Below are 24,642 nucleotides of genomic sequence, written 5' to 3' on the forward strand. Positions count from 1 at the left end.
ATACAAAGGCAGAAATTCATATAAAATGGAGAAATCATCCAGCACTGTTAAATTGCCATTATTTTTGTTGTTGTTGTTGTTGTTTGTTTTTTGCTTTTTTCACATGCAGAAATCATTCTCTTCTCTGATTGGAGAGGAGGAACGCTTTATCCTCCATTTTGTTTTGGACCTGAATCCACAGCAGCACCATCACACCGAGTGACAACGTTCGCTCTCTGCTAAAAGCTGGTGGAGAACATTTAGGAGAAAGAGGGGGAGAAAGGAGGGAAAAAAAAACACAAAACAAGAAGCGCACGTCTGGTAACACGATAGCCATTTCATTCAACGTGCCGACATCTCCACAAAATAAGACCTACGTTTACATGTTCGGCTTGCTTTTTCTGGCAACCCGCTGTGAAAAAGCAACCACAGGAGTGGTGGCAGGGGCGTAAGGCTACGCGCAAAGGGGAAGACGTGTTAAGCGAAAACAAGCATATGGGGGGAAAAATGTTAAAATGAGAGAGAAAGAAAAGGATCAGAAGGAGAGAAGTTGGCAGAGACTGTGTCGGTTTGAAAAGCTGGCACCTTCTAAACAGAGCTGCAGCTTTGGGTGCCAAATGCTGCCAACCAGCCCCACTAGCCTGAATATCTGCCCTCCCTCTCTCTTTGTTTTCAGCATGGCATTTTGCATCATCTTTATTCTACGCTTTTCTTTTTACTTCATATCGGCGCTCAATATCATCCTAACAGTAGCGAATGACATTTATTACTATTAAATGAGAGAATAAATAAGTCAAAGGAAAAAAAAAAAATCAAAGGGAGATATTTAGTCATCTATTCATTATTAGTGTTCATTTCAAGGATTTTATTTGGGGGTTTTTTATATAAGAGGATTTTGTTTGCGTATAATTGCTAATTTTTTGAATTCGAGATGGGTCTAAATCGAAACAAAAATCCACACAAAGACGGGGGGATCAGTACTCGGCAGTGTCGCGGTGTTCCGGTCCCGTTTTCCGTCTGGAAAGAGCTGTCCCAATTACAGGGCAGTCTCGCCGTGCTCTGCTTCACTGGACCGAGGGAACGAGGCGCGAGGCGGACCGATCAGAATCTGGTTGCTGGGACGCGGCCCAGGAAAAGACAATCTCTTTTGCTCTCCTTTCTACTCCTGTGCTGTCTTCACCTCTCCTCCCCTCCTGCTCTTTTGCCCCTCGGCTCAGGCAGCTGAGAAGCCAAGTCACCCCTCCTGCGTGAGGATACGTATGTTTTAAGGGGACGCACAGATTTGGGCCCTGGCGCCTGTACAGAGGAAGAGAGGACTGGTCACGCACATTCACACACTGAAATGAGACAGCGTTAAAATAATGCACAAAGAAACTGTGGGGAAAATGTGGGCCTATTTTGTGCTCCTGTTTTTTTGTGTTTTTGTTTTTAAAGGAAAACAATAAATGCAGCAACTCTCGAGAGATATAAACCCTTCATATTTATTTTATTGCACGTGTTCATTATATTCATTAATGTTTTAATGCATAATTAAGTAATTCAATTTCATGAGAAACAGAAACATTTTTGTTTGTTAAATGTCAGCTACAGTGAATATAAAAAAGTGCTGAGCTGCTAAATTGCTAAAAGAGACACCATAACATTAATTTATTAACCTTAATTACACAAATAATTAAAAATCACTGTACAGTGAAATTAGGAAATAAAGCTAATCCATGTTGCCCACAATAGGCACTCTCTGGTACAAGGAATTTGTCTATTTGCAAAGCTAAGACCTGACCTTTGTTTCAAAATTAGAGCTAATTCAATCATATACTCAGCCTTTTGTGTATCTTTTCTAGTATTATTCACTAAACTGGATAATTACAGTGAATATGAAGCAGGTTGGCCTTCTACCAAGTCCATAGAGCTGCTCAGCAGCCGAACCTATGGAGTGGTGGAAAGTTGCGAGAGATGGGTTGCGTCTTTTTACCGATTTATTTGGAGGGCCGATCATACTGGAATAATGTGTTTACCAGCAATTCCTTACACTCCGCACGCTCCACTCTTCTATTTTCTTCTCCTTCCTTCTATAACACACACACACACACACACACACACACACACACATACGCGTGCGTTGAAAAAAGCAACTGGAAAAACTGGGGGCTCTGAAAATGGGCCAAGCTGGGGCTGTTGGAGGCCCCGATGCCTCAGTGCATATTAAAACACCACGGTGTCACTGACGCTGTCCCGCCATGAGAGGGGCTCGCCGAAGCTCAAACTTTATTGGGCACATTATTTCAAATGACAACAAAGCGTAAGAAAGTTTCCGTTGAAAGTGTCGGAGCAGCAGTGTTTTTCACACCAGATGAATGCGGCTCCCTCGGCGCCGACACTCTCTGTTTCTCTGTCGGCCCGGGTTACGGACCGGTGCCAGAACGCTGGAGCACAATTCTGCTCTCCGTCCAGAAACCTCTGCTCTGCACAACACGCTCAGCCAAGGAAAAGAAGAGACTGAGAGGGATTTTTTTTTCTTTTAATCATTACGATTCCCTCTTTTCTTCTTCTGCAAACACTCAGCAACTACCAGGACAGCATAACCTGACTGTACGGAAGAATTACTGCTGGTATAATCTTGCACAGCCTCTATAAACCACCACACACATGTATATATAGTGGTGTGTACATAAAAAACAAGAGCCACTCTGTCCTGTTTGGTCTCTCCTTCATTATGTAACTGCATCTGATAACTTTACCTCCTTTTGAAGCCCAGGATATTGGACAAAGCAGATAAGATGTGCTTGATGGATTAGCACTGTGTGCAGGCGTTAAGTCTCTCAGTCTGGCTGTCTGTCTCCCTGTCGATTCCTCTTTGTTCGCCTCTATTAAAAGACATTCTCTTAGCCATTTGTAACGTTGCGAGCTAAGAGCACAGACACACTGATGGGTAAATGAACATTTTATGAACAGCAGCATGGAGATGTGGTGCAGTGTAGCACACACAAACACACAGCTGGCTTTCAGACCTGGCCCAGGACAGTTCTCTGGTCCATCTGTCTCCAGCACAGAGGACAGATATGGAGGCTGTACTCTCTGGAACATCTTTTTATCATAACAGCTAAAATAATGAAAGCTGCATGAGGCGGCTCGGGCTCCAAACATGACTAATCTTGGAACCATGAGGCTGCGTCAGGCTGACAAATATGGAACACGACGCTTGAAAAACACAACCTGATCCAGAGTCTCTAGGTGGAGGAAGGCCCTCAGCGCACAAGTGGCGAGCCAGACTTTGAGAGACATGTGATCAAAGATGAGATCAGGTCCCCTTTCTCTCTCTCTCTCCATGGATCTCCTTCACTTCCTCCACATCCCCCTGCCTTTACCGTTATCATCGTAAGATGCAGCGGAATTGGACACAAACACAAAGCGTTTTTTTTTTTTGGGAGCCGACTCTCGTCAGCCCGCAGCAGTTACATCATGATCTGTTTGTAATGTACACAGCCAGGTATTTGCCAAAAGGCAAATGATCAGGCTTGCTCAGTAGTGGGACCTTTCTTTGCAGCTGAGGAGCAGAAGCGCGGATCAGAGTACAGCGGCTGCGATCTGTCCCACCTCTCGCTGCCCTGCCTGGAAGGGCCCAAGTCTATAATTGGACAAAAGCAGAGATGGATACTGTACTGTAGGGAAGCAGAAACTGAGGAGGGGGTTAGTGTGTGTGTCTCCTGTTCTGTCAATCACGCGGTTTGAAATCAGAGCCCCCTCTCTCCCCTTCCTGCAGCTGGCGACAGTGACATCAGTGGGACAAGAGAACTAAAACGCCGCGACGGGGACAGGCTGGTGAGACGGCCGCGGTCCAATCATCAGGCCTGGCAACTGATAGCTTCCGCAAGACACAGACACCCTGGAATGAGGAGCTAAGAATAAAACTGTAACGCTGCCACCCCAAAGGTTAGAATGGAGCCACTGTCTGCCTGTCCTCTGTAAACTCTGGTTAACCCCAGCCTGCCTCCAGGAAAACAGAGCAATTCGAGCTGATGCAAGTGGATAGTGGTTTTTTTTATTCGAGTTGTTTCCTAGTGTTCTCTCTGTTTCATTCTAGTCACACTTACAAGGTGCTGCACAGGCTGCCAGGGCAGGACCAGGATGAGAAACCGTCTCCCTCCCACCACAGTAGACTCTGTCAGCAGACATGGCTTTTGAAACGTACTCGGGTTTTTTAGACACAAGCAATAAAGACAAAATAAGGCAATTCTTTATTTAGGATATTATGCAAGCCTTTTCAAGATTTAAAAAAAACGCTTAGATTTAACTAAGGGACTGGTGTGCTCTCAACCAGCCAAAAAAAAAAAAAAAAAAAAAAGGATCTTTGAAACATATTTGAAACGTTAACAAATATAGAAAAAGAAACACCAGTGTGTTGTACAAACACACAAATCGGTAAGATGAAGGCTGATCTAGGGTATGTATGTGGGGTGAGCTGCTGCGGGATTCTGGCACAGAGTGAAAAAAAAAAAGGCTTTACTCCGAGGGGGCACCAGGCTGCGCTGGGAGCTAATCTGAGCCGCGGTTCGCCACGGCGCATTGTGGAACAGGAAGAGACGCTCACGGAGGCCCCGCGAACTCAAGCAGAGTTACACACTGGGCTGAAAGGAGCCTGGCAAGGGGTACTCTGTCACAGAGCAACGCTGCTCCTCCCTGCCAAGGAGAAGAATTAAGGTCCTGTAACTGTATGCCAGTCTGTGGTAAGAGACCCAGGATAATAGTAAAGGGCGGATAAAGGGTCTGTAACTGTGTGTGTGTGATGAGACAATCAGGGTTCACACCTGATCTACCTGCAAACACCTGGGTCATGGAAACAGGCAAGTGGACTGTAACTGAATGGTGAAAAAGCTTAAACATCATATCACATTACTATGTTAAGTGGTAGTGAGGAAAATATGAAGTATCAGCGGTACAACTGGCATTCAAAGCTGAATATGACACTAATAACTAAGTATGAGACACATTTCAGGTAAGTACAAATATAAGAGCTTCTGTTTGTGTGACACCTGCAACGTCACAGACGCACCATCATCTGCTCTATTTTTTAGTTTCAGTTTCACATTTTAAAACAGAATAACAATATCTGCACACCTCAAATACGCAGCGCTGCCAGTGATTTGGATTTGCACTGAAAGTGGATTATTTGAAACAGTTGTGTTCACTGCAGTAAGACTGCAGTAATTAATACAGAATTTTAATAATTTAAACTGACTAGAAAAAAATATAATCCTTTTGTTTTAATTTATATTTATATTCATATTGTTTTAGCTTTAACATTTTAGTATTGCTATATAATAGCACAAAAGTATTATCATTACTGAACTTACTAAGGAGTAGAAAATGAAATTATTGATTATCGTTCAACAGCTGCACGGTCTAACAGCACATTCAGACTATTACATCTGACAGTGTCAAATTGCCCTCAGAGCAGAATACATGCAGGCTTGTTTACACATAACATTAAAATATTTTCACCACCTCTATTTTAACTTTATGGTCACAGCAGGAAACACGTGTGCCAAATATGGAAAAATAAAGCATCTCATAAACAAACAGCGGCAGAGCCACACTGCCATAAACAGAAAAGTCTCCACTTGATGAACAACGAAAGGGGCAGCTTGGGTGAGCTGTGTTTGAGTGAAAGCTCCTATGTGTGTCCACTTTAGTGTGTGTGTGTGTGTGTGTGTGTGTGTGTGTGTGTGTGTGTGTGTGTGTAAGGCTGAGGCGGCTGAGGCTGCAGACAGGCTGACTCTCCCTGCCTCCTAAACTACCTGGGACCGGGCCAGCTGTCACTGCACTCTCCAGACCACTACACACACACCACACTGCTACTGATACACAGCAATCTCTGAGTAACATACACATGGATTACAGACACATGACAAGCTGCCTCACGCACACACACACACACGTATGCACATGCATGCACACACAGATAAACAGGTTTGCAGATGCTTTTGTTTACCGATGGCACCGGAAAACATGCACATTTGGATTTAGACAAATTTGCACACAAATACTTGAACAAATGTACCAAAGCAAACATATCTCTAGGTAAACACAGGTTTTAAGCCTGGCTGTCAAATTCTCAGAATCTCTTTAAACCAGATAGAAACGTCTATCTGAAACACATTTTATACCGCACAGACTGGCCCTTTAAATGTCATAATCGGTGGTCAATAACGTAATTCTGACTGTATTTATCAAAGCCTGGAGTTAGCTTAGTTGGGCACACAGTGAAGGGAAGGGTCTAAGCTGTGACTCAAGTGTGTGTGACACATGGCATACTGACCTGTATGTGTGTGCGTGTGTTTGTCAGTCAGGTGACTAGTGTCAACGTGCCCACATACCTGGTGTGTGGACGAAGTAGGCCAGGTAGAGGTCCAGCTCCTTCACTGTCACTCCAATGTGGTGCGGCTGGACACACAGGCCGTGGTTGGAGCACTGGGGCGACTTGACGAGCCGCTCCCCGTCCGTGCTCTCCAGGGGGCTGCCCTTGAACAGGATGACCATCACCAGGTCCAGTCGCCACACCTTGTCGGCCTGGCGGAGGCAGTCGATGCGGCGGATCTTGCCCTTCTGGTCGGGGTTGGACAGCACACAGCATGGGGGCTTCTTCCCCGTGATGGTGAGCACAAAGTCCTCACGAAACTCAGGCCGGATGTCCTTGCGGAGCTTGGCCAGCAGGCGCGAGGCCCATTTCTGCTTGATCTCTGGCTTCTCCCCCAGCAGCTCGTCCTTCACCGCGCGCTCCTCGTCCTTGGTCATCCTCTTTTCGTGCTTCTTGAAGTACTTGCGCTTACGGGCCTGCAGGTTGAACCAGGTGTAGGAGAAGGCACGGACATGGGGGAGGAGGGCCTCAATGAAGGGATGAAATTCATCCTGAGGAGGGAGAGAGGGAGAGAGAGAAAGAAATGTGGTGTTAGGGGGCTGAGAAGGCTTTTAGTTTGTGAGAATATGAATCTTTAAAATAAAGCTGTTAAAACATTCAGACAAATTTTAATTAAAAAAAAGAGAAAGACAAAAAAAGAGGAGTGATAAGGAAAACATATCAAAATACTTGATAATACAGTGATTATATTAGCATTGACAGTAAAATAAAAATTACTATAATTACAAATTAATTTAAATTTTAATTAAATAAAATCCAAAAAAAGCAATTCAAATAAATGTCCTAATCTAATTATTTTATCATTATTACCACTCAGATAAAATACAAAAAAATATGCAGAAATTAAAAAGAACAAGAATCATAACTGTAATTTGCACTTTTAGAGTTAAGATTAATTACAGTTAAGATCCAAGACAACATTAAAGACAACAGATGCAAAATGCATAAATGTCAATCCAAAAGCAGCTGAAAAGCTGAGCCGAGTTGTGCTCCCCGTGTTCTGCTGGGAAAAGAGAAGTTATTCTGCTGTACCATAATACCTTCACTACATATCTCTGGGCAACAAAGCCCAGATCTCGCCACAGCGCTCCTGTGCCAGGGTTGCCACACACCGGTCGCTCACCACCGCCAAGCTTTGCCGCCACAAGACCACTGTTGAAATGTGCTGCTAAAAGATCAGCCATACCATTTCCTATCTCTGCTACCATGCAAGGGAGCTCCAACCAGACTCACATTTCCACAACAAACTGAAAGCAGACAGAAATCACCACAGAAAACCACACTGCTAGAGGAAGACAGACGGCCTGGTAGTTACCATTTTGCACTCTCATCATAAATTTGGCACAGCGTTTAAAGTGAAAAAAAAAATCTCCTGCACCAGTCTTTTTTTTTTTTTTTCCTCCCGCGCTCCCCAATGTAAAGCAAGTGCTGGTTTGGCAGGGTGTGGAGAATTAGCAGATGAAAAAAACTTGTTAGAAAAAAAAAAAAAGAAGAAAAGTAATAATTAGCAGAATATGCTGCTCGCTAAAGACAATGGGCCAAAGTTTAAAACCAAAACAAAACAAAACAAAAAAAAAAAAAGATTTTAGCCAGGAGAAAATTCACTGCAGTAGAAACACTGCCAGCAGCTCTTAAGACAAGAGCGTAAAATGACAAAAAAGACAGATAAAAACTTGTAGCAAATTATCAAGTAAAAATAGAAATGTTAAAAGTTCAACAGCGGGGAAAGATGCACTTAAAATAAACAGTCCTTTGTGCATTCCAAAAGTTAAAAAAAAATGAACCTTGAAAAAAAAAAATCCTTGGCAAAGTATAATTGGTAGTGGTGTCTGTTCTGATCCCTGGGCCCGGCGCAAGACTCACACACACTCACACACACACACACACTCGCTCGCTCACACACACACACACACACACACAGATGGGGGGGCCAGGGAGAGCAGAGCACAGAATAGGGAGAAAAAAAAAAATAGAGAGCCGAATCAATGTTGGACGAGCGCATACGACCGCTGGCAAAGCCGAGTGCTGCTTCTTTTTTCCCCTTTTCTCTCCAACTCTCTCTCTTTCTCTTTCTGTTTCTCGCTCGCCGTCTCTCGTCCTCTCCGCGTTCTTTCCCCAACCATTGCTTGAGTCTTTGCCAACACGAGTAGGGCCCACCTATTTGGCAACAAGATGCCTGTAGCCCAGCCAATGCGTTAGCTTCAAGAGCTGAAAGGGAGGGAAAAGAGAAAGAGGAGAGGGTGGGGAGGGGTGGAAGTGGTGGTGGTGGTGTTGGTGGTGGTGGTGGTGGGGGGGTGGTGTGTAGTGGCAATGAGAGAGGGAGAGAGCGCACAGAGGGGAGAGAGAGAGAGAGAGAGAGAGAGAGAGAGAGAGAGAGAGAGAGAGAGAGAGCAGGAGGGAGCAGGTGGGAGTGTAAGAGAGCTAGCAGCCTTGTCCGACGCTGCACAATTTGCCAAATCGACAAGTTCCACTCTGACACGGAGGCAAAGTTCAGGGGAGCGAGCCTTCTCCTGCTTCTCCTGCACCAATCCCAGCAGCCCGCAGCCTGCCTCCATCTTTACTATGGCCGCCATCGCCTCGTCTCTCTCACCCCCCCCCCCCACGCCCCACACACACACACACACACAGTAACCCCCGCCCTGCTCTGCGCTCCTCTCTCTCTCTCCCCTTCTCTCTGCTTGCATAATGCCACCTTGGCAGAGGATGGCAAAGAGAGGACACACAGCTTCAGAATCCCTCCAGACCCCACTGCCGGCAGCTGCTCATGGGTTTACCACAGCAAACAAAGAGGGAGAAACAAACCCAGGCAGCCACACTCCTCCGACTGCACACACTGAAATCAATGACGAGACGATTTCGAGGAAAAATACAAAAACGGTTACACAATTTGAGAGAGGGAGGCAGCAGGCAGAGGTAACAGAATGTGCCTCAGCTGTACTGAACAGCACTGCAAGCAGCAGATGAATGGTCAGTGTAAACGTGTCCCACGAAATCCCCACTCCCAAATTCGCTCTCCTCCTGAATTCCCGGGAGGAACCGCCGTTCGGTCTGTGAACGACGACGGTTGCCATGTTGCCTCATCGTGAAGCATGTCATTCAGGGTTGCACCTGCTGCTGGATCACAGAGCGGGAGAACGGAGGCTTGCGACGCCAAACAAACACTACAGGAAAGAGGAGAATTCAGCGTGGACGGAAATCATACAATTCCTTAGTTCATGTGCCGTTCACAATCACGTCAAGTCTGCCAACGCTGCAATCCGAGGCGACGACACCTCTCTAATGTCACCCAAAGACTTGCTCCACTTAGAATCACATGCAGTCAGCGAACACAGAATGTGTGCAAAGCTGACACCTGCAACTGTTTTCCTCAAAAAAAGAGGATCTGATGTTTTCCTTTGTTCTGTTTGATGCAAAGTTTAGTATCTGTTGAGGACAAGATGTTCAAATATGTAGCAGGCATTTCCCACAGCCTGCTGTAATTATGAGGAAAGCAATTGATAACTGAATTCATATAGAGTTACAGCTCTAAATGAGTCTTTTCACAAATTATATGAATTCATAAATTTCTGGCCTGAAAGAAAACAACAAGGCGCAGCCACAGCGCCCACAACAGCAGCGACCGGACTCTGCCAACTCTCTAAGAAGGAACTCTAAATCTAAAAATAATGACTGAGCTGATTTGAATTCACATTTTACCAAAGCTGAGCTGCACTATGCACACAAAGGTAGAGGCACTCAAACACACACACACACATCACCACTCTCACTGACAAACATCATGGCCTCCAGTCTCACGACCCCCCCCCCCCCCCCCCCCCACCACCACCCCAACAATGCATTTCAGCTTCATCTTCCAAGTCGTGAACATCAGCCGAATGAACAGAGGGAAGAACAAAACACCTCCACATTCATCGCCACTCGCTTTGTGTGTCACTGATCGACGTTTGATACATGCTTAGATAAAACAACAAAGGAAGCCAATGAAACCACAGATCTCACTGTGGTCTCTGTGTGTGCGTGTGTGTGAGAAAGAGAAAGAGAGAAAAGTGGCATTAGGGTTAAATATATTTCTGTTTCCATCACCACCTGCTTTAGCTGCAAAAATCAGGAAACTTAACTGGCACTTGAATGCGTCTGCTTTTCAGTCAGAAATTCAGCGTTCCTGGGTGAACCTGCCAAAATGCAAATAAAGCACTATTCAAATGTCACTGGAATTTGACTAGAAGGGGGTTTAAGTCACTTTCCTTAGCAATGCTTTTTTCTTCCTTCCATGGACTGAAAGAAGCCACATACTCCTTTTCCAGGAATAACTGTTATGCTGATGCTTTCAAAGTGCCAAAAGTGGAGGGAGAGACACCTTCACTCAAAGTCTCCGTGGGTGAGCTGCACTCTGGTCTCCACTACGCTCCACACTGACCGAGGGTTTGAACGCTTACTGAGGTTATCGAAGGCAACACAAACGCAACACGGCAGGCGCCTGTTGTTTTATCTTCTTACCTGGAGGTAAAATTAAAACCAAATGCGCTTGGCCTTTAATTCGGGCTTCTCATCAATTAGGAGTCGGCGATTTGTTTTTTTTTTATGTTTGTTTGTTTTTTAAACAAGCAAACGCCTTCAAACGAGAGCTCTGCACGAGTTTCCGGTGTTTTACCTCACCGACCTCCACCTTAAAGGTCCCAGGAAAAAATAATAATAATTCTCTCACCAATCTGCATCCGCTCTTCACATGAAACATTATGGGGTCACATTTCAGGCATTAAACTGAAGTAATTAATTAATTAAAAAGGACAAACAGTCCCTGCGCGAGCTTCTCTAATAGACCGAAATTCACCCAATTAAAGTCAAGGATTATTTTCCAGCAACATGTTTCTCTGGCTAATTCTCCCAAATATCATCCAGACTCCGTTAATAAGACGGAAAAACACAGCCAAAACTATTAAAAATGCACCATCACTTCTTCCTCCTCTCTCTCTCTCTCTCTTTCTTCTCATAGGGCACTTAAAACATAAATACTACTTCAAAAAGAGTTAAGACATCACCGATGGAGTCTGCCAGAAAGAATTTGAAACAAGCTGGAAATAAATAAATAAATAAAAGACGGACTGGCATACCCGCAAGCGACACATTTGCTCCCCGCCATCACCAAAACCCGACGTCAATTAATGGCGACAGAAGAGACCAGAAACGGACTTAAATATGGACTGAAAAATGTTGCGCGTGGAGTGAATGAGGTGCAGCTTCCTGTGAGGCCCTGAATGACCCGCTGCGCATGTGGGGAAATAAACTATTTGCTGCTTTAAAGGCTGGTTTCACCTATTTTGTCATACTTTTAAAATAAGATTGGTATTTATATTATCACAAATAAAACAAATTAAATATGAAATTATACGCTGTTTTGATATATTGTGCTTTCACCTGAAAAAAAAAAAAACCCTCCAAAACCAGCTCTTCCACTGCCACGGCGTCCATTTCACTTTCCGAATCTGCTGTATGAAGCCCTCAGCTGAATTTTAACAGCCTATGACGAGACAAAAGAAATGATTTTGAAGTCCTTTATTTTTCTATTCTCCGCACGTCTGACCGAGACGGTGGAGCTGGCTGCCAACTTCAGATTAACTCTTTCAGAGAGGAGAGAAAAGGCTCTTTACTCTGAAGAAAAACCAAAGAGTTTGATTCATTAGTGCGCCCGTGAAACTCTGCGTTTTCAGCTCCAGTTAGATGAACACAGGAGGGTCCATCTTTGATAATATCTTGATATTTTGTTTTAAATTTGCATAAATAGCCTTAAAAATAAAGTCACTGTACTTATACATTTGATATTTTTTTTTCAATCTGAAGAAAGATGTTGAAAAAATAATCTAATTTAATAAATATGTAATCGTATTGATCAGAACATTCTGTTTCTCAGTAGACACCGTGGGGTCCACATGAATGTCACACATCAGTCAGCAGAAATGATGTTACATGCTCAGTCTATTTTCGTGTGTTTGTTTCTTACTGCAATGTTGCAAATAAATTAAGTTAAAAAATAAGTCTCTCTAACTGTAGGCCTTTGTAAAATGAAAGCACATAAAAGCATAGTTAAAATTAGAGTGATTAGAAGAATACGTTTAGTTTCTATTCAGCCCATCTTGTCTGGCTTTCCAAGAAATGACGGAGGTAAAAGTGAGCTTTGCTCTAAAGTCCGAATCCTCGAGCCAAATAATCAAAACTCTGGCAAAGTGAAATATTGTTTTGTTAAGATAAATCCTTGATTTGAATGTTTTGTTTCCCAGAAAACATTTAGAAGTTTTAACAAAATTATTTCAACCCCTCTGAATGCCACAAATATGAGATTTCTACATCACTCATAAATACGTAACCTAACCAAAGAAAAGCTCAGCAAACTGAGGCACTGATAAAAGTTTTTTCCTCTTCCTGACCCAGGAGTAGGCCTCTCTGCCCCGTTTTGTCCTGCTCCAATGTGCGGTACCTGACCTCGCAGAGGATGAGCTGTATCTCATTAGACCAATTAAACCACGGTCTGCATAACCCGAGGGCCTCCAAGCCGCCTGGCCCTTCATTAGCGCAGCCCTGTGCTGGTGGGGCTCGGCTCTGTCCTCTCCTGCCCAGCTGAGTGTCCCTGACCCTGGACGGAGCCTGTCGCAGACACCCTCTGACCTCGGCTCAGACCAGAGCCAGAGCGGGGAGGGAGGTGCTGGTGGTGGAGACACAGTTAGGAGATACAAAGAGGTTCAAGTGTGAAGTGATGCTAAAAGCCCATTTTACTCAAAACTGGTCTCATATTTCGACTAAATTCTGAAGCCTTATGAAATTGCCATTTAGGAGATTTACTAAATGGCAGGTGTCATCTAAAACTTTCGCCTGATCCCACTGAAAGCAGCACTGTGTACTGTAATCAGAACAAGCTACAGTGCCTGCTGCGAGACTCTCCGTTGTTATCATACACAGTAATCAGTCCTGATAATCGTTAGACGGGGAGACATGTGATTCAGTTTTAAAGTCCCTCAGAGCAGCCGTGATGCGTAAAGATCCACAGAGCTCAGCGCCGGTGTGTCGGTTACACTTCTACCAGTTTACAAACCAGCACGTTACTATGTGTGAAAAATCTGCAAGCAATTTGCGGTGGCTGCGTGCTAACGTGCCCGGGGTGGGGGGGTGGGGGGGGCTGGACCAGGCAAGGAAGAGGCACGCACGGCACATTCCAGTCCCACAAAGGGGCTCCGCTGCCTGGCTGCACTGCAAAACCAACTGGGCCCTTTCCGACCTCTGGAGCTCCTGGTTTATCCCTCTGCACCTAACACCAATATCAGCTACAATATTGCTCTGTTTTATTTTTTTCTTTTGAACATGGATGTCCGGTTCCAGCAGATCATTCACCTTGCACTTCAAATCATGCAACACAGTCATGAATTCAACAAAACACTTTGTTGTCTAAAGAAGAAAAGAAAGACATTGTGTGTCAAAAGCAATGAGATCAAGGTAAACCTCTTGAGGCTATTTTGTTTTTTGTTTTTTTTTTGCGATTCACTTCAGAGATTTTATAAAATAATATTTGTTCGTGCTTGAGGAGCTATACAACATGCTGAGACGTGCAGATCTTCTTGGATGAAGATAACAGTATTGATGAGCAGGTGTGGGAGGAGTGGAGGATCATATATTTCTCCCAAACTTAACATGGCATGTGGTAATTGATAAGGATCTGCCGATGTCAGGCTCGTGCATCTCTGGATTCACATGTGAAATTAAGGTTACATTAATTTTTTTGTTGCACACACACATACACACACACTGAAGGAAAACTTTTCCCTCAACCCCCGAGCTGCCTGTCGCTGTCTATAAGGAATGTGCTGTTGGATGAAGGAACCGCCCTGTGTCTCTAACGTGTGTGTGTGTGTGTGTGTGTGTGCACGTGAGTGATTGGCCATGCCTGGGCAGGCCGACTCAGCACCACAACAGTCATGACTGAGTGTTTTCTCACTGTGCCAGCCAACAGACTACGGCTGCTCACACTGCTGCTAGTGCAGACCGAGTAATGGTGATACTACACTGACTGGACCAAGTTTTGTCCCTTTTTTGTTGCCTTATCTCATTAGGTTTAAACTGGGCAATTTAAACTCATGCGTTGGAAAACTACACCAGTCGATTTTGCACGGTTTTGTCGACCAAGATCCAAATAATAATCCTGCCAAAGTGGCTGGTAGAGGAGACAAACTTACAAACCGCAGCCAGCTTTTAGCAGTATCTGGCTGGTGGAGGGTGTTAATTTTCTACCTTGGTAAGAACCAGCTCTGTAATCGGTAAACATGATGCGCCTGGCCTGCAACAAAGGAATGCATTTAGCAAATTCATTCTCTTTGATCCTGCATTCCTATTTTGGTTTGATGGAAGGTGGTACATTTTTGATGAACACGTCAGCAACACTTTATCATCACAGAAGTGAGATATCATATCATATAAGAGCATATGATCGGCCGTCGCCTGGTGGCCTGCACTGTATAGATCACGTTATCTTTGATCTACACAGTCTGTTTGACATGCATCACAGAGAATTACAAGCGCAGTGATTTATCAATAGGCTCAAAGCAGAGGGATGTTACACCATAACCCCTCTTATGAAAAGATCCCTTGGAATTAGAAATTTCAACACGGCCTGAAATGAAAAGGATCTTCAGGTTCATGTGTTAACTTGCCGCCTAACAAAGCTGTAGGGCTTTACTCGTCTTTTCAAAGAGATGAGTGTGAAATGCCAAAGACAGCCTTTCACACACTGTTGGAAGAACAATGTGAGCTGAAACAACACGATTGTGTTTTCAAGCCTGAGACGAGCAGTGCACTCGAGCAGAACTCTGGTGTTTGTTGCCCGTTTGAAGGTAAACCCAAATGTAAACAGTATTGTTGCGCTAAAGGAGATCCAAAACATCCTCCCGGTTCTCTAAAACCAACTCCACGATTAATACTCAATTTTGCTCAACTTTGCCAAATGAATACTTGCTCCTGTAAGGTTTGAGCTTTGTGTAGTATTACTGCTTTGTCTCCACCCTCCACTCACCAGGTACATTTGGGTTCACACTGATTTACGAGAGAGCACAAGCGCACTATGAGCACTCCTTAAAGCCCTTAGCTATCTCATAATACATTAGAATAACTTAACTTAAAGGGATAGTCAGGCTTTTTGAAGTGGGGTTGCATGTGGTCCACAGTGTATTACCTACAGAAGATGGCTGTCAGCACGCCCCCAGTTTGGAGAAGCAGTAGCAGTAGTAAGAAGTTAAGTAATGTACTGCCATGAATGAGGGTAGCAACAAAAAAAGGCCCACCGAAAAAACATACATTATGTTGAGAATATTTTCGTGTCTTTACCTTGCCTTCACACAGCCATTTCTGACAGAGAACTAAAATATAATGCCAGATTTGCCAAACTGGCCAATCAATGCAGAGACAGACCATCAACACCTGTGTTCTACAAGGGAAAATTACTGTTTCTGTCAAAGAAGTCTGGTGGCTTTGAGCGATTTAACAACTTCTGTTTCCTGTCAGAAAGAGCTGTTTGAGGCTAGGTAATGTGGTGAAAATATTCTAAATACAACCTGCACTTAAACTGATAATGATAACCTTATTTTAGGTCCATGTCCACAACAGTATACTGTTTAACGCCCTACTCCAGTACTCCTTCTGCTTCTCCAAGGTAGGGGTGTATTTCCTACAGAGATCTACTGTAGCTAATACACTGATTATGGATAAGTAACCTCATACAACCACACTTCAGAAAATCTGAACTGACCCTTTAAAGCAATATGATATATATGGTACATATTTTTGATTGGTCCTGAAATAAGTGGTTGATTAATTGTGTCATAAAAATATTTCATTTTCAGAATTTTGCTTTTAATTAAAGTTGGAAAAAAATCTATTTGACAGATATAGTTAACGCTTCAATTCATTATCTGACGGCAGGGAGTTTATTTATAATGGAGTATGTTGACATTGTTATATGTATGTATGTATTGTGCATCATTTTACGTTTCCCAAAATTCAGCCTGACATAACTGGTGTTTTTGGAAATACTGTGATCACTGTTAGAAAAAATGCCAAGCATTTTCTTCTCGGAAGAGATTATATCCTTCTCCATTTCACATTAAGATTTAACTCCAATCTGTTTGTTTGACTGAAGAAATAAATCTTTTCACTCCAGATAATAATCCCTGTGCTTAAGTATACAGTAACAACACTGTAAATTAGCATCCACAGAGTCAGATTAAAAGGGTTATCAAGGTTTGTGGTGAGAGTGAGTTAACAGACATCACACTCTTAGTGGTCATAATGACCACGGGTGGCCAGCGATGTGGAGAGCGCCAAGACTCTATATGCAGCGCTTATGGACGCTGGGCCAGAAATAACAGTTCCACGCTAAATAATCGTCCCTTTCTCTCCATACTACTATGACATCACCACAACCGTAGCCAGCATAAGGGGAACAGCAGTTTTGTGGCTCTGAGAGACAGAGGGTAAGACACACACACACACACACATAGAAAGAAAAAAGCCATTGGCTTTCTCTCTGCAGTTGTCTCTCTCTTCAAGCCTGTGTTTGACTGTGTGTCTCTGTGCAAATTGTAAATTGTTGAGATCTGAATATGGCATCAAGCTAAATCAACACTGCCATTAACCTTAGCTGGATGCTCGGGGATAAAGGGTGGAGACCAACGTGGACTTGATAAAAAACACAGGTCCGAAACTTTCCTCAAGCTGCCTGACGTGCTGATTGCGCACAGTATAAACTCAGAGACATATGTGCAGTGACAATCACCGAGCAGGCCAAGACAGAAAAACTCCCTCCTGCATAAAGGCTCCAGGAAAGTAAAGCCCGCTGCTAATGCAGTGTTGAACGCTTTGCAATCAGACAAATAAAGGGGCAATCTAGCACACAATCAAACTAGAGATTTAGCCTGCTCTCCTGCCAACAGTTAGGGACCTCCTCTTTCTGAACAAGGGATGCACTATTGACTACACCCCCCCCCCCCCCCCCATCTCTCTCTCTCTCCAGTCTTCCCTCTCTGCCAGTCTGAAAGGCGTGATGCCAACCTTTTCCACCATTGGGCATGCTGCCCTGCCCTTTATGCAAATGCTTTGCCGCAATCCCTAACTCACAACCCCCACTGTCTCACCCTCCACGTCTGTGCACACCCCCCTTATGGCCTCCTGTCTATATATTCTTTTTTATCTTTATACGTTTCCATTTAAATTAGCCAAGTAACTTAAGCTTAAGCCATAGCCATCAGTGATTAATTAAACCCTAATGATCGGAGGTCCTGTCTGTATGGATTCCTGAATGTAGCAAAAAGCTAAGTGCGCAGCCCGTAGGCCTGTACGCTGTTTGGTGCCCTCCATGGGCAAAAAGCACAAACCAGGGGCGAATATTTGAAAGAGGTGTGGTCGTATGTGTCTGTACGAGCCCTGATAAAGAAGGACATCTCCTGGCAAAAAAGAACAGAATAAAGATCAAGAACAGCAGCGAGAGCAAAAGGAAAAGAAAGTAAGAATAAAAGAATAGAGGGAGAATTTCCCATATTTATTTGTCATTACATTTACTTTGATGTTGCTAAGATTAGGTTTGTGCCGAAAAAAGTACCAACTGGGGTCTAAATTCGGGGTAAAAAACTCACAGTAACCCCATACAGGGTTTCTGTGGAAGTGCTGAACATAATGAGGGGTTAATAATTATTGCTAGCGTAAATGAGAATTAAGGAATTAAAAATGTGAGAGAAAGGCAATCGTGACAGCCACTGATGGGAAGGTTTCACAAACTGGCACGGCTGCTGAATGAGGAGAGGTTAATAAATCAGCAATAAGCAGAGGTCAGAGCAGAAGTCTGGAAGCACATAAAGAGTTAACAAAGACAGAGAACTGAGACAACTCAATTTAGGTTGGGGCTCCTCCATAAAATTAACATCTGTAAACTGGAAACAAAAGATATGTAGGTGAATGAATTTAAAAGGGGAACATGAGGACAGTGAGAGGGTTAACACAGTAGGCCGGAGGCTGAAGGAAGAGCCCTGCTAATGCCGTTAAAGCAGAGCTTCCGCTTCTGCCGTAGGGCGAGCGTTGAGTCGCACAAACAGGGCGCAGGGTCCACACAAGCTGGACAGATTCGAGCCCACACACCACAGGAAAGGAGCTCGGCCTAAGACAAACACTGCACAACCAGACACACATACACAAACACTACTGTCTCCTTATATGCCCCGAGTAAACCAGGACATGTGGTGTCTTACACTTCCACTTCCAAGTGTGGAACAGACTGAAGAAAAACAGCCACAGAGTCACTCTGACCATCTGAAATCTGTCATATAGAAAATGCAAATAATAATGCTACTCAGAAATGTCATTTTATCAATGCTGCACCACATGTGGACAGGTCCCCCTCGAAAAAGAAAGCCTGATCTCACTGGCAACAAACAGAATTTTCTTTTTCCTGATAAACAAAGATGTCTAAACCCTAACAGTCGAGACCAACAACATAGCATTGCAACAATCTCCAAATATAAACTTCAAGCTTTATTTCTCAAGCTTCCACACAATGGCTGCACTAATCTTCCCGAGAGAGGATAGACGCATAAACAAAACCAAACAGGTTGGTGGGGTAGAATTAAGACTTTAACACCGTGTGCTCTTTTTGGTGAATGTCACTACACACACACACACACACACACACACACACAAAGGCACATCCCTTTCCCCTCTTCCTATGCGGACTTCCTTATGTGAAGTCACAGTAATAAAGTTTTCAAAACCCTAAGCGGTACCAGTAAGTGACGGCGAGCAGCGGTGAGAGACGGGGGAGGTTAGGGAGGGTGAGGAAGGAATCATCCTCACAGACAAATTCGTTTTTTTAGTCTAAATGTTTAAGGTCACTTCCCTCAAATTACTTGATTACACACTGACGAATGTACGATCAAGAAATAATTAATTAATTTATTTCTTTTTTACACATAATTAGATAATAAGATGAAGCGGAAAGCACATGTTGCATTTTTTAGTTTGGGTCAGCAATTCAGCACTAAGTTTTTAACCTATTGATTTGTACACTGTAAATCGGCAGGTCCAAATTGACCCTATTTAAGGTCAGTGTAGTCCTTTGAATGTCTAACAATACATTTGTGACAGTTTCAGGGTGCATTTTGAGCATGTTGTATCTAACATTAAGTTAAAATGACCACATTTTAGTTAGGGTAAATAACCCAACAGTAAAAGTAAACATAACACTAACACCGGGTAAAAATACTAGGGTACTTTACCCATCAGCAGAAAAACATCCAAAACAATGGGTTGTTCAGTGTCAGTGTTATCTTTTCATGCAATTGGGTTAATTACGGCTGTTAACTAAGAGCACTTCTGTACTCTTGTCACCTATGAGTCAGAATTTTAGTTTGGGAGAATAACAATAAAACTGTTGACGCAGTATTACACCAGTGCTGCCTGCAGGTATATTGACCCAAACAGGGTCCATTTTTTTTGTGCATCGGTAAACCCTAAACTCACACCAAAACAACATCACTGATGATGTAATAATGTTCTCTGCATTAATACATTTACAACAATACTAACATGTTACACTGACAAGACTAACAGATAACAAGAGACATATCAGGATATATTAGAGCATAATTAGTGTCTATCAGACCAAACCCAATCGCAGCAAAAAATAGAAAGTGTGTGTGTGTGTGTGCATGTGGTGGAAGGAGGGAGGGAAATGAATGAGGCCTTTTCTTACAGCAGAGCTCAGATCTGAGCTCCTAACTATGGGATTTGGTGCTGTTGCCTTTCTCCCCCGGGAGGGAGTAATTAGGTTAGGGAGGACAACTGCTGCATTGTTTTAACAGAGGAGGGATTGTGCAGGCCAAAGTCCCACCAGCAACATGCTACCCTCACAACAAAAATGCCAAACGGATTCTGCGGCGCTCGGACACACATCCACACACAGAAAGACAGAAGAACTTTTCTGGGGGGTTTCCTCTGATAAGTTTCTGCACTGAGAGGAAAAACCTGTCTTATTAGGCAGAAAAGACGTTGGTACTGTGTGTATCCTATGAAATGTCAAATATAGTCCAACAGTGTCAGATATCCTCTTATGTTGTTGCAGTTGTGGGATTCTGGCTCTTTGTGGGACTCGGTTCCCTTTAGTGTAACTGCGTCTACTCTCTCCTGTATCCAGAGGCTTGGCACCATGCACCGCTCCTAACTAGTATAATATGGTTATGATGCATTTGCATTCCTTCCAATCCCCTAGGAAATACAATACGCCTATATCATCTGTTTTAATCACGGTCTGCTTCCAAGGAAAGTAAAAGGAGAATACAAACAGCCACAGCTATAAAGAGACTCTCTCAAATATACTTCAAGTTCGTTTAAACACATCCTCTGCTGATTGATAGAGAGTAAATCAAACAAATCATGCTGTTAGAAAAAATAAAAGGCCACAGAGTGCTCCCCAGTCTACTGTATTTACAATACACCGACTATGGCCTCTTTCATTCCCGCCCATTTCCCTCTCTTCTTTCCTGTCCCTTCTTTTTCTCCTTGCACTGTATTTCTTTCTATAATCTTTCTGTCTTTCTGAAATGAAAGGGGGAAATAATTCTGCTGTTGTTTCGCTGCTCTACACTATTCTCAAGGCTCCTCCAAGTAATAAAAAAAAATAAATAAAAATGTACCATAATATGCACCTCTGCATACCCGCCCACACCATCCCTATTCGCTTTCATCATAAATCTCCACAGCCTGGCTGCAATATACAGTCAATTTGTGGTCCCCATATGAGTCCTAACTCTGCCTTGGAAATACATCTATTCAGGTGTGCAGATGGAGAGGAAAAACAAGGAAGGGGATCAAAAAAAACAAAACCAAAAAAACAATGAATAGAATAAATGTGTGAATATGCCATCCATAAGGCCTACAAGAGTCTTTTCTCCACCAAAGCTTGCCACAGGTGGTGAAGATGATTTTGCTTTATTCCAGATGATGACCATAATGAGCCCAGTTTTAGTTTCAATAAGCTTTTCACAAGACTTCGTGCATGCCGAAAAGACTGACAGCAGCTTGACACGTCAGACAGCCGACCGCTCTCTGGTCCGTCCCTTCCACATCTCGTTTCTTTTGTGGCCGTAGCTTCTCGAGTTGTGGCCACAAAAGAGGAGTGGCGCACACTGTTTCTCCATTACATTTGCAGGCGATCACATCGCAACAAGGACTCCTGTAAGAATTTGATTCGGCAACTATCAAGGCAAGCCAGACGTCTTAATAACAGGAGAAAGAGAGTTGAGTGCAGCATGGAACTGAATTCATAAACTGTCATAAAGAGCGTCTGAGCAGCAGAAATTGTCCCACTCCATGAACTCAGGGGGAAAAGCTAAATCTGGCCCATCTGTGTTTTATATTTTATGAGAGACATGAAATCCTCATCCTGCGCTGAATTTTCCAGTCAAATATACAACTTTCCATGTAACGCACACTAATCCTGCAGCTATTTCTCGGAGCCCAAACAGAGCAGAAAGTTTATATCTGAATTGTCTTGCAGAGCACGGTGCAGCTGTAGATGGGATAGTAGTTACTGGCTGACTGGGCCAAAAGTAGAAGCCACAGAGCTGTGTTTGAGTCTAACTCTGAGCCTAGTTTGGCTTCCTCCACTCAACTCTACTCTAGTCCTAACTTTTTCTCTCAACAAGGGTCTATTTGACTCTACTGTACTCTGCTTGACTGTCAAACAGCCTCGGGCCTGCGGCACCAGCCAGCAAACACAAGTCACAAGAAACACTCATACCCAACACATACACAGACACTTCCACACAGAGTCAGTTAATAACACACAAATTCCCGCCCTCCAGCTCTGTTTGCTCACAGCTGCCAGGCCTCCTCAGAGTTCATCTGAGGTAAAGATATGTTATATTATGCAACCGAGTATAGATTTTCCACCCTTGGCCCTGTGCCAGCTTCCTGCTCCAAAGAGCAAGATCTAGGGCTTTGTTCCCTGGGGTGACAGCTATTCCTTGCCGGACAGGGTGGCCGAATTAGATACACAGACGGACAGGAAAGGTAGCCAGAAGAAATGAAAAGGAACACAAGTAAGAAAGCAACGAGAAAAGATGAGGAAAAGACAAAAGAGTGAAGAAGCTTTGTCGTTCTAAGATATTATTGTCTGTGTTTCTTTGTCTGTAACTTAAAATCCTCCTTCCCCATCTACTCTAGGTCGTTTTCCCCGGCTCTTGAAATCAGGTCACAACTGTTTTCATTACTGTTTGACTTGCGGGTTCATAAGCCTCCAAGCGTCAACGTTCCTCCACCCACCCCCAAGACAGGAAAAGATTTTCTCTCGAACATTAACCCCATAAATGCCTATTAAGCCCAATCAGAAACTATAAGCCAAGTTCAAAAGAAAATAAAAGCGGATACTGAAAGTTGATGCGGAGTTTAAGTCATGGATGTATTCCTTGCTGGGCTCATACTCTTATCTTTTAAATAGCCATTATGGATTGTACTCCTGCATGTTCATATCCAGGACTCTGCTTGGAACAATCTTGCTTCTGCTGCAGCATGAGGTAATGTAGCGTGATGATGAAAGAAAGCCTCTGGAAATTTGAGGTACAATCAAGGAGCCAATCAATGCCTCTTTATCCCTCCTCTACTTAAAGGAAAGCCAAAGAAGCGGTGAAAAGTTAATGAATCCTACAACACTGAGTGCCGTCACTGCGTGATGTCATCTTCTGACAACTGAACAATCCTCAGCACCACTGTTACATCCCAACTCCAGCCCAATGAAGTCTTTGTCCTTTGTGTCCAAATGAGCGTAATCAGCTTTCCAGACTTCGCCAGGTGTGCTGAGATGTTTGTTTTGTCAGGAAATATAGGATGGATGGATGGATGGATGGATAGAACACATGAAAGCCATAGATGAATTACTGAATCTTTGTTTACTGGCTTCCTCTATCAGTAATTCCACACCAGAGGCAGATCGTGCACCAAGGGGTTAATTCGACAGTTGCTGGATGGCATGTGAAAAGACAGGAGAGTAGCTAAGAATCAAAAAATGAAATAAGATTTCCAAAAAAAATAAATAAATCCACCTGGTGAGTAAAACCTGGACAGTTGCAATTTAAAGTGTTTGAGAACTAGGCAGCAAGGGAGCAGAGGAGTCTAAAGACAATTGGAATAAAAGTAAAATAGTGTAAATAGTTAACTAAACTAATTGATTAACAGTTGAAGTGGAAAGCTAAAACTAACCAAACAGCTGCAACAGCTAAAAGCAACAGCTAAGTGGTTGAAATATGTCTAGCTAGCGACAAAGGATGGATGGACAGCCGAAACAGTTTGCTAAAAGTAAATCTTTAAACTAGCCAAGAGAAATGGCTGAACAGTTGAAACACTCCAAGAGGTGGCCAGTATAAGTGCAAACCTGACCAAACTAACCAAAACATTGACAACTCAACTGTATGAAAAATTTAAAAATAATTTTCACTTTTGTAAAATTAACAGCGTTGAGTAACAATTTGATTCCAATTTAAAATCAATTCAAATTTGGAACATGACAGGGGGACCAGTGAAGGGTTACTTGGGTACAGCTGACAGTGCTGGGGGTTTACATCAGACAAAAAAATGTTGCCCTACATGTACGCACACACACTCTACTGTTGCAGTGCAGCCATAAGCCTACTGGGTGTGTGTGTGTTTTTTTTTCCCCAAAAGAATGCACACCTGTGCCTCATGTGGTTAAGTATGTGCAGGTGTGTTATGTGACGCACTGCAAAATGTAGCTTGTGCGTTACACGTAGTTAGGCTTGAATTCAAACAAACACACTGTAAACTCCAAATGTAGAGAGGGTTTGTTTCTGAATGGGTAGACCTCTTGTGGCTGCAGCTCCTGTCATATTCACAAGATGATAATATGTATGCGTGTGGCATGTTTGTGTGAACGCCTGCATCTGCCTTTTTTTTCCCCTTTTTTTGGATAGAGAGTGCATATGTGAGAGACTGACTGAGATGGAAAGTCAGCCTGGGCGAGCTTGTGGAGAGTAGGCTGCAGTCAAGCACACACGCAGAGTGAACCGGTGCTCAGATTTCATCCAGATTAATCTGGAAGCTTTGTAATGAGGGGTCTACTGTATATATTTAGCCAGTGCAGCGAGATGTAGGTCAGTCAGACTGGCAGGACAGGCCAAACAACATGCCCAGATTGCCCACACAGAAGTGACCTT

At 43.5% G+C, this 24,642-nt stretch overlaps 1 protein-coding gene across 19 annotated transcripts in view; it reads right to left on the reverse strand.

Annotated features, from left to right (window-relative positions):
• nfixb (nuclear factor I/Xb) overlaps window positions 1-24,642 on the reverse strand; it is a 134,046-nt gene that overhangs the window by 87,581 nt on the left and 21,823 nt on the right. For 6 of the 19 annotated variants that reach the window (XM_046414852.1, XM_046414855.1, XM_046414868.1 and 3 more), the window contains one exon: window positions 6,354-6,885. In XM_046414852.1, coding sequence (XP_046270808.1) covers window positions 6,354-6,885 — 532 coding nt within the window. The other 13 variants (XM_046414861.1, XM_046414848.1, XM_046414854.1 and 10 more) reach the window with 11 other exon arrangements.

The sequence above is a fragment of the Scatophagus argus genome, chromosome 16 (genome assembly GCF_020382885.2).
Source record: "Scatophagus argus isolate fScaArg1 chromosome 16, fScaArg1.pri, whole genome shotgun sequence".
Lineage (NCBI taxonomy): Eukaryota > Metazoa > Chordata > Actinopteri > Scatophagidae > Scatophagus > Scatophagus argus.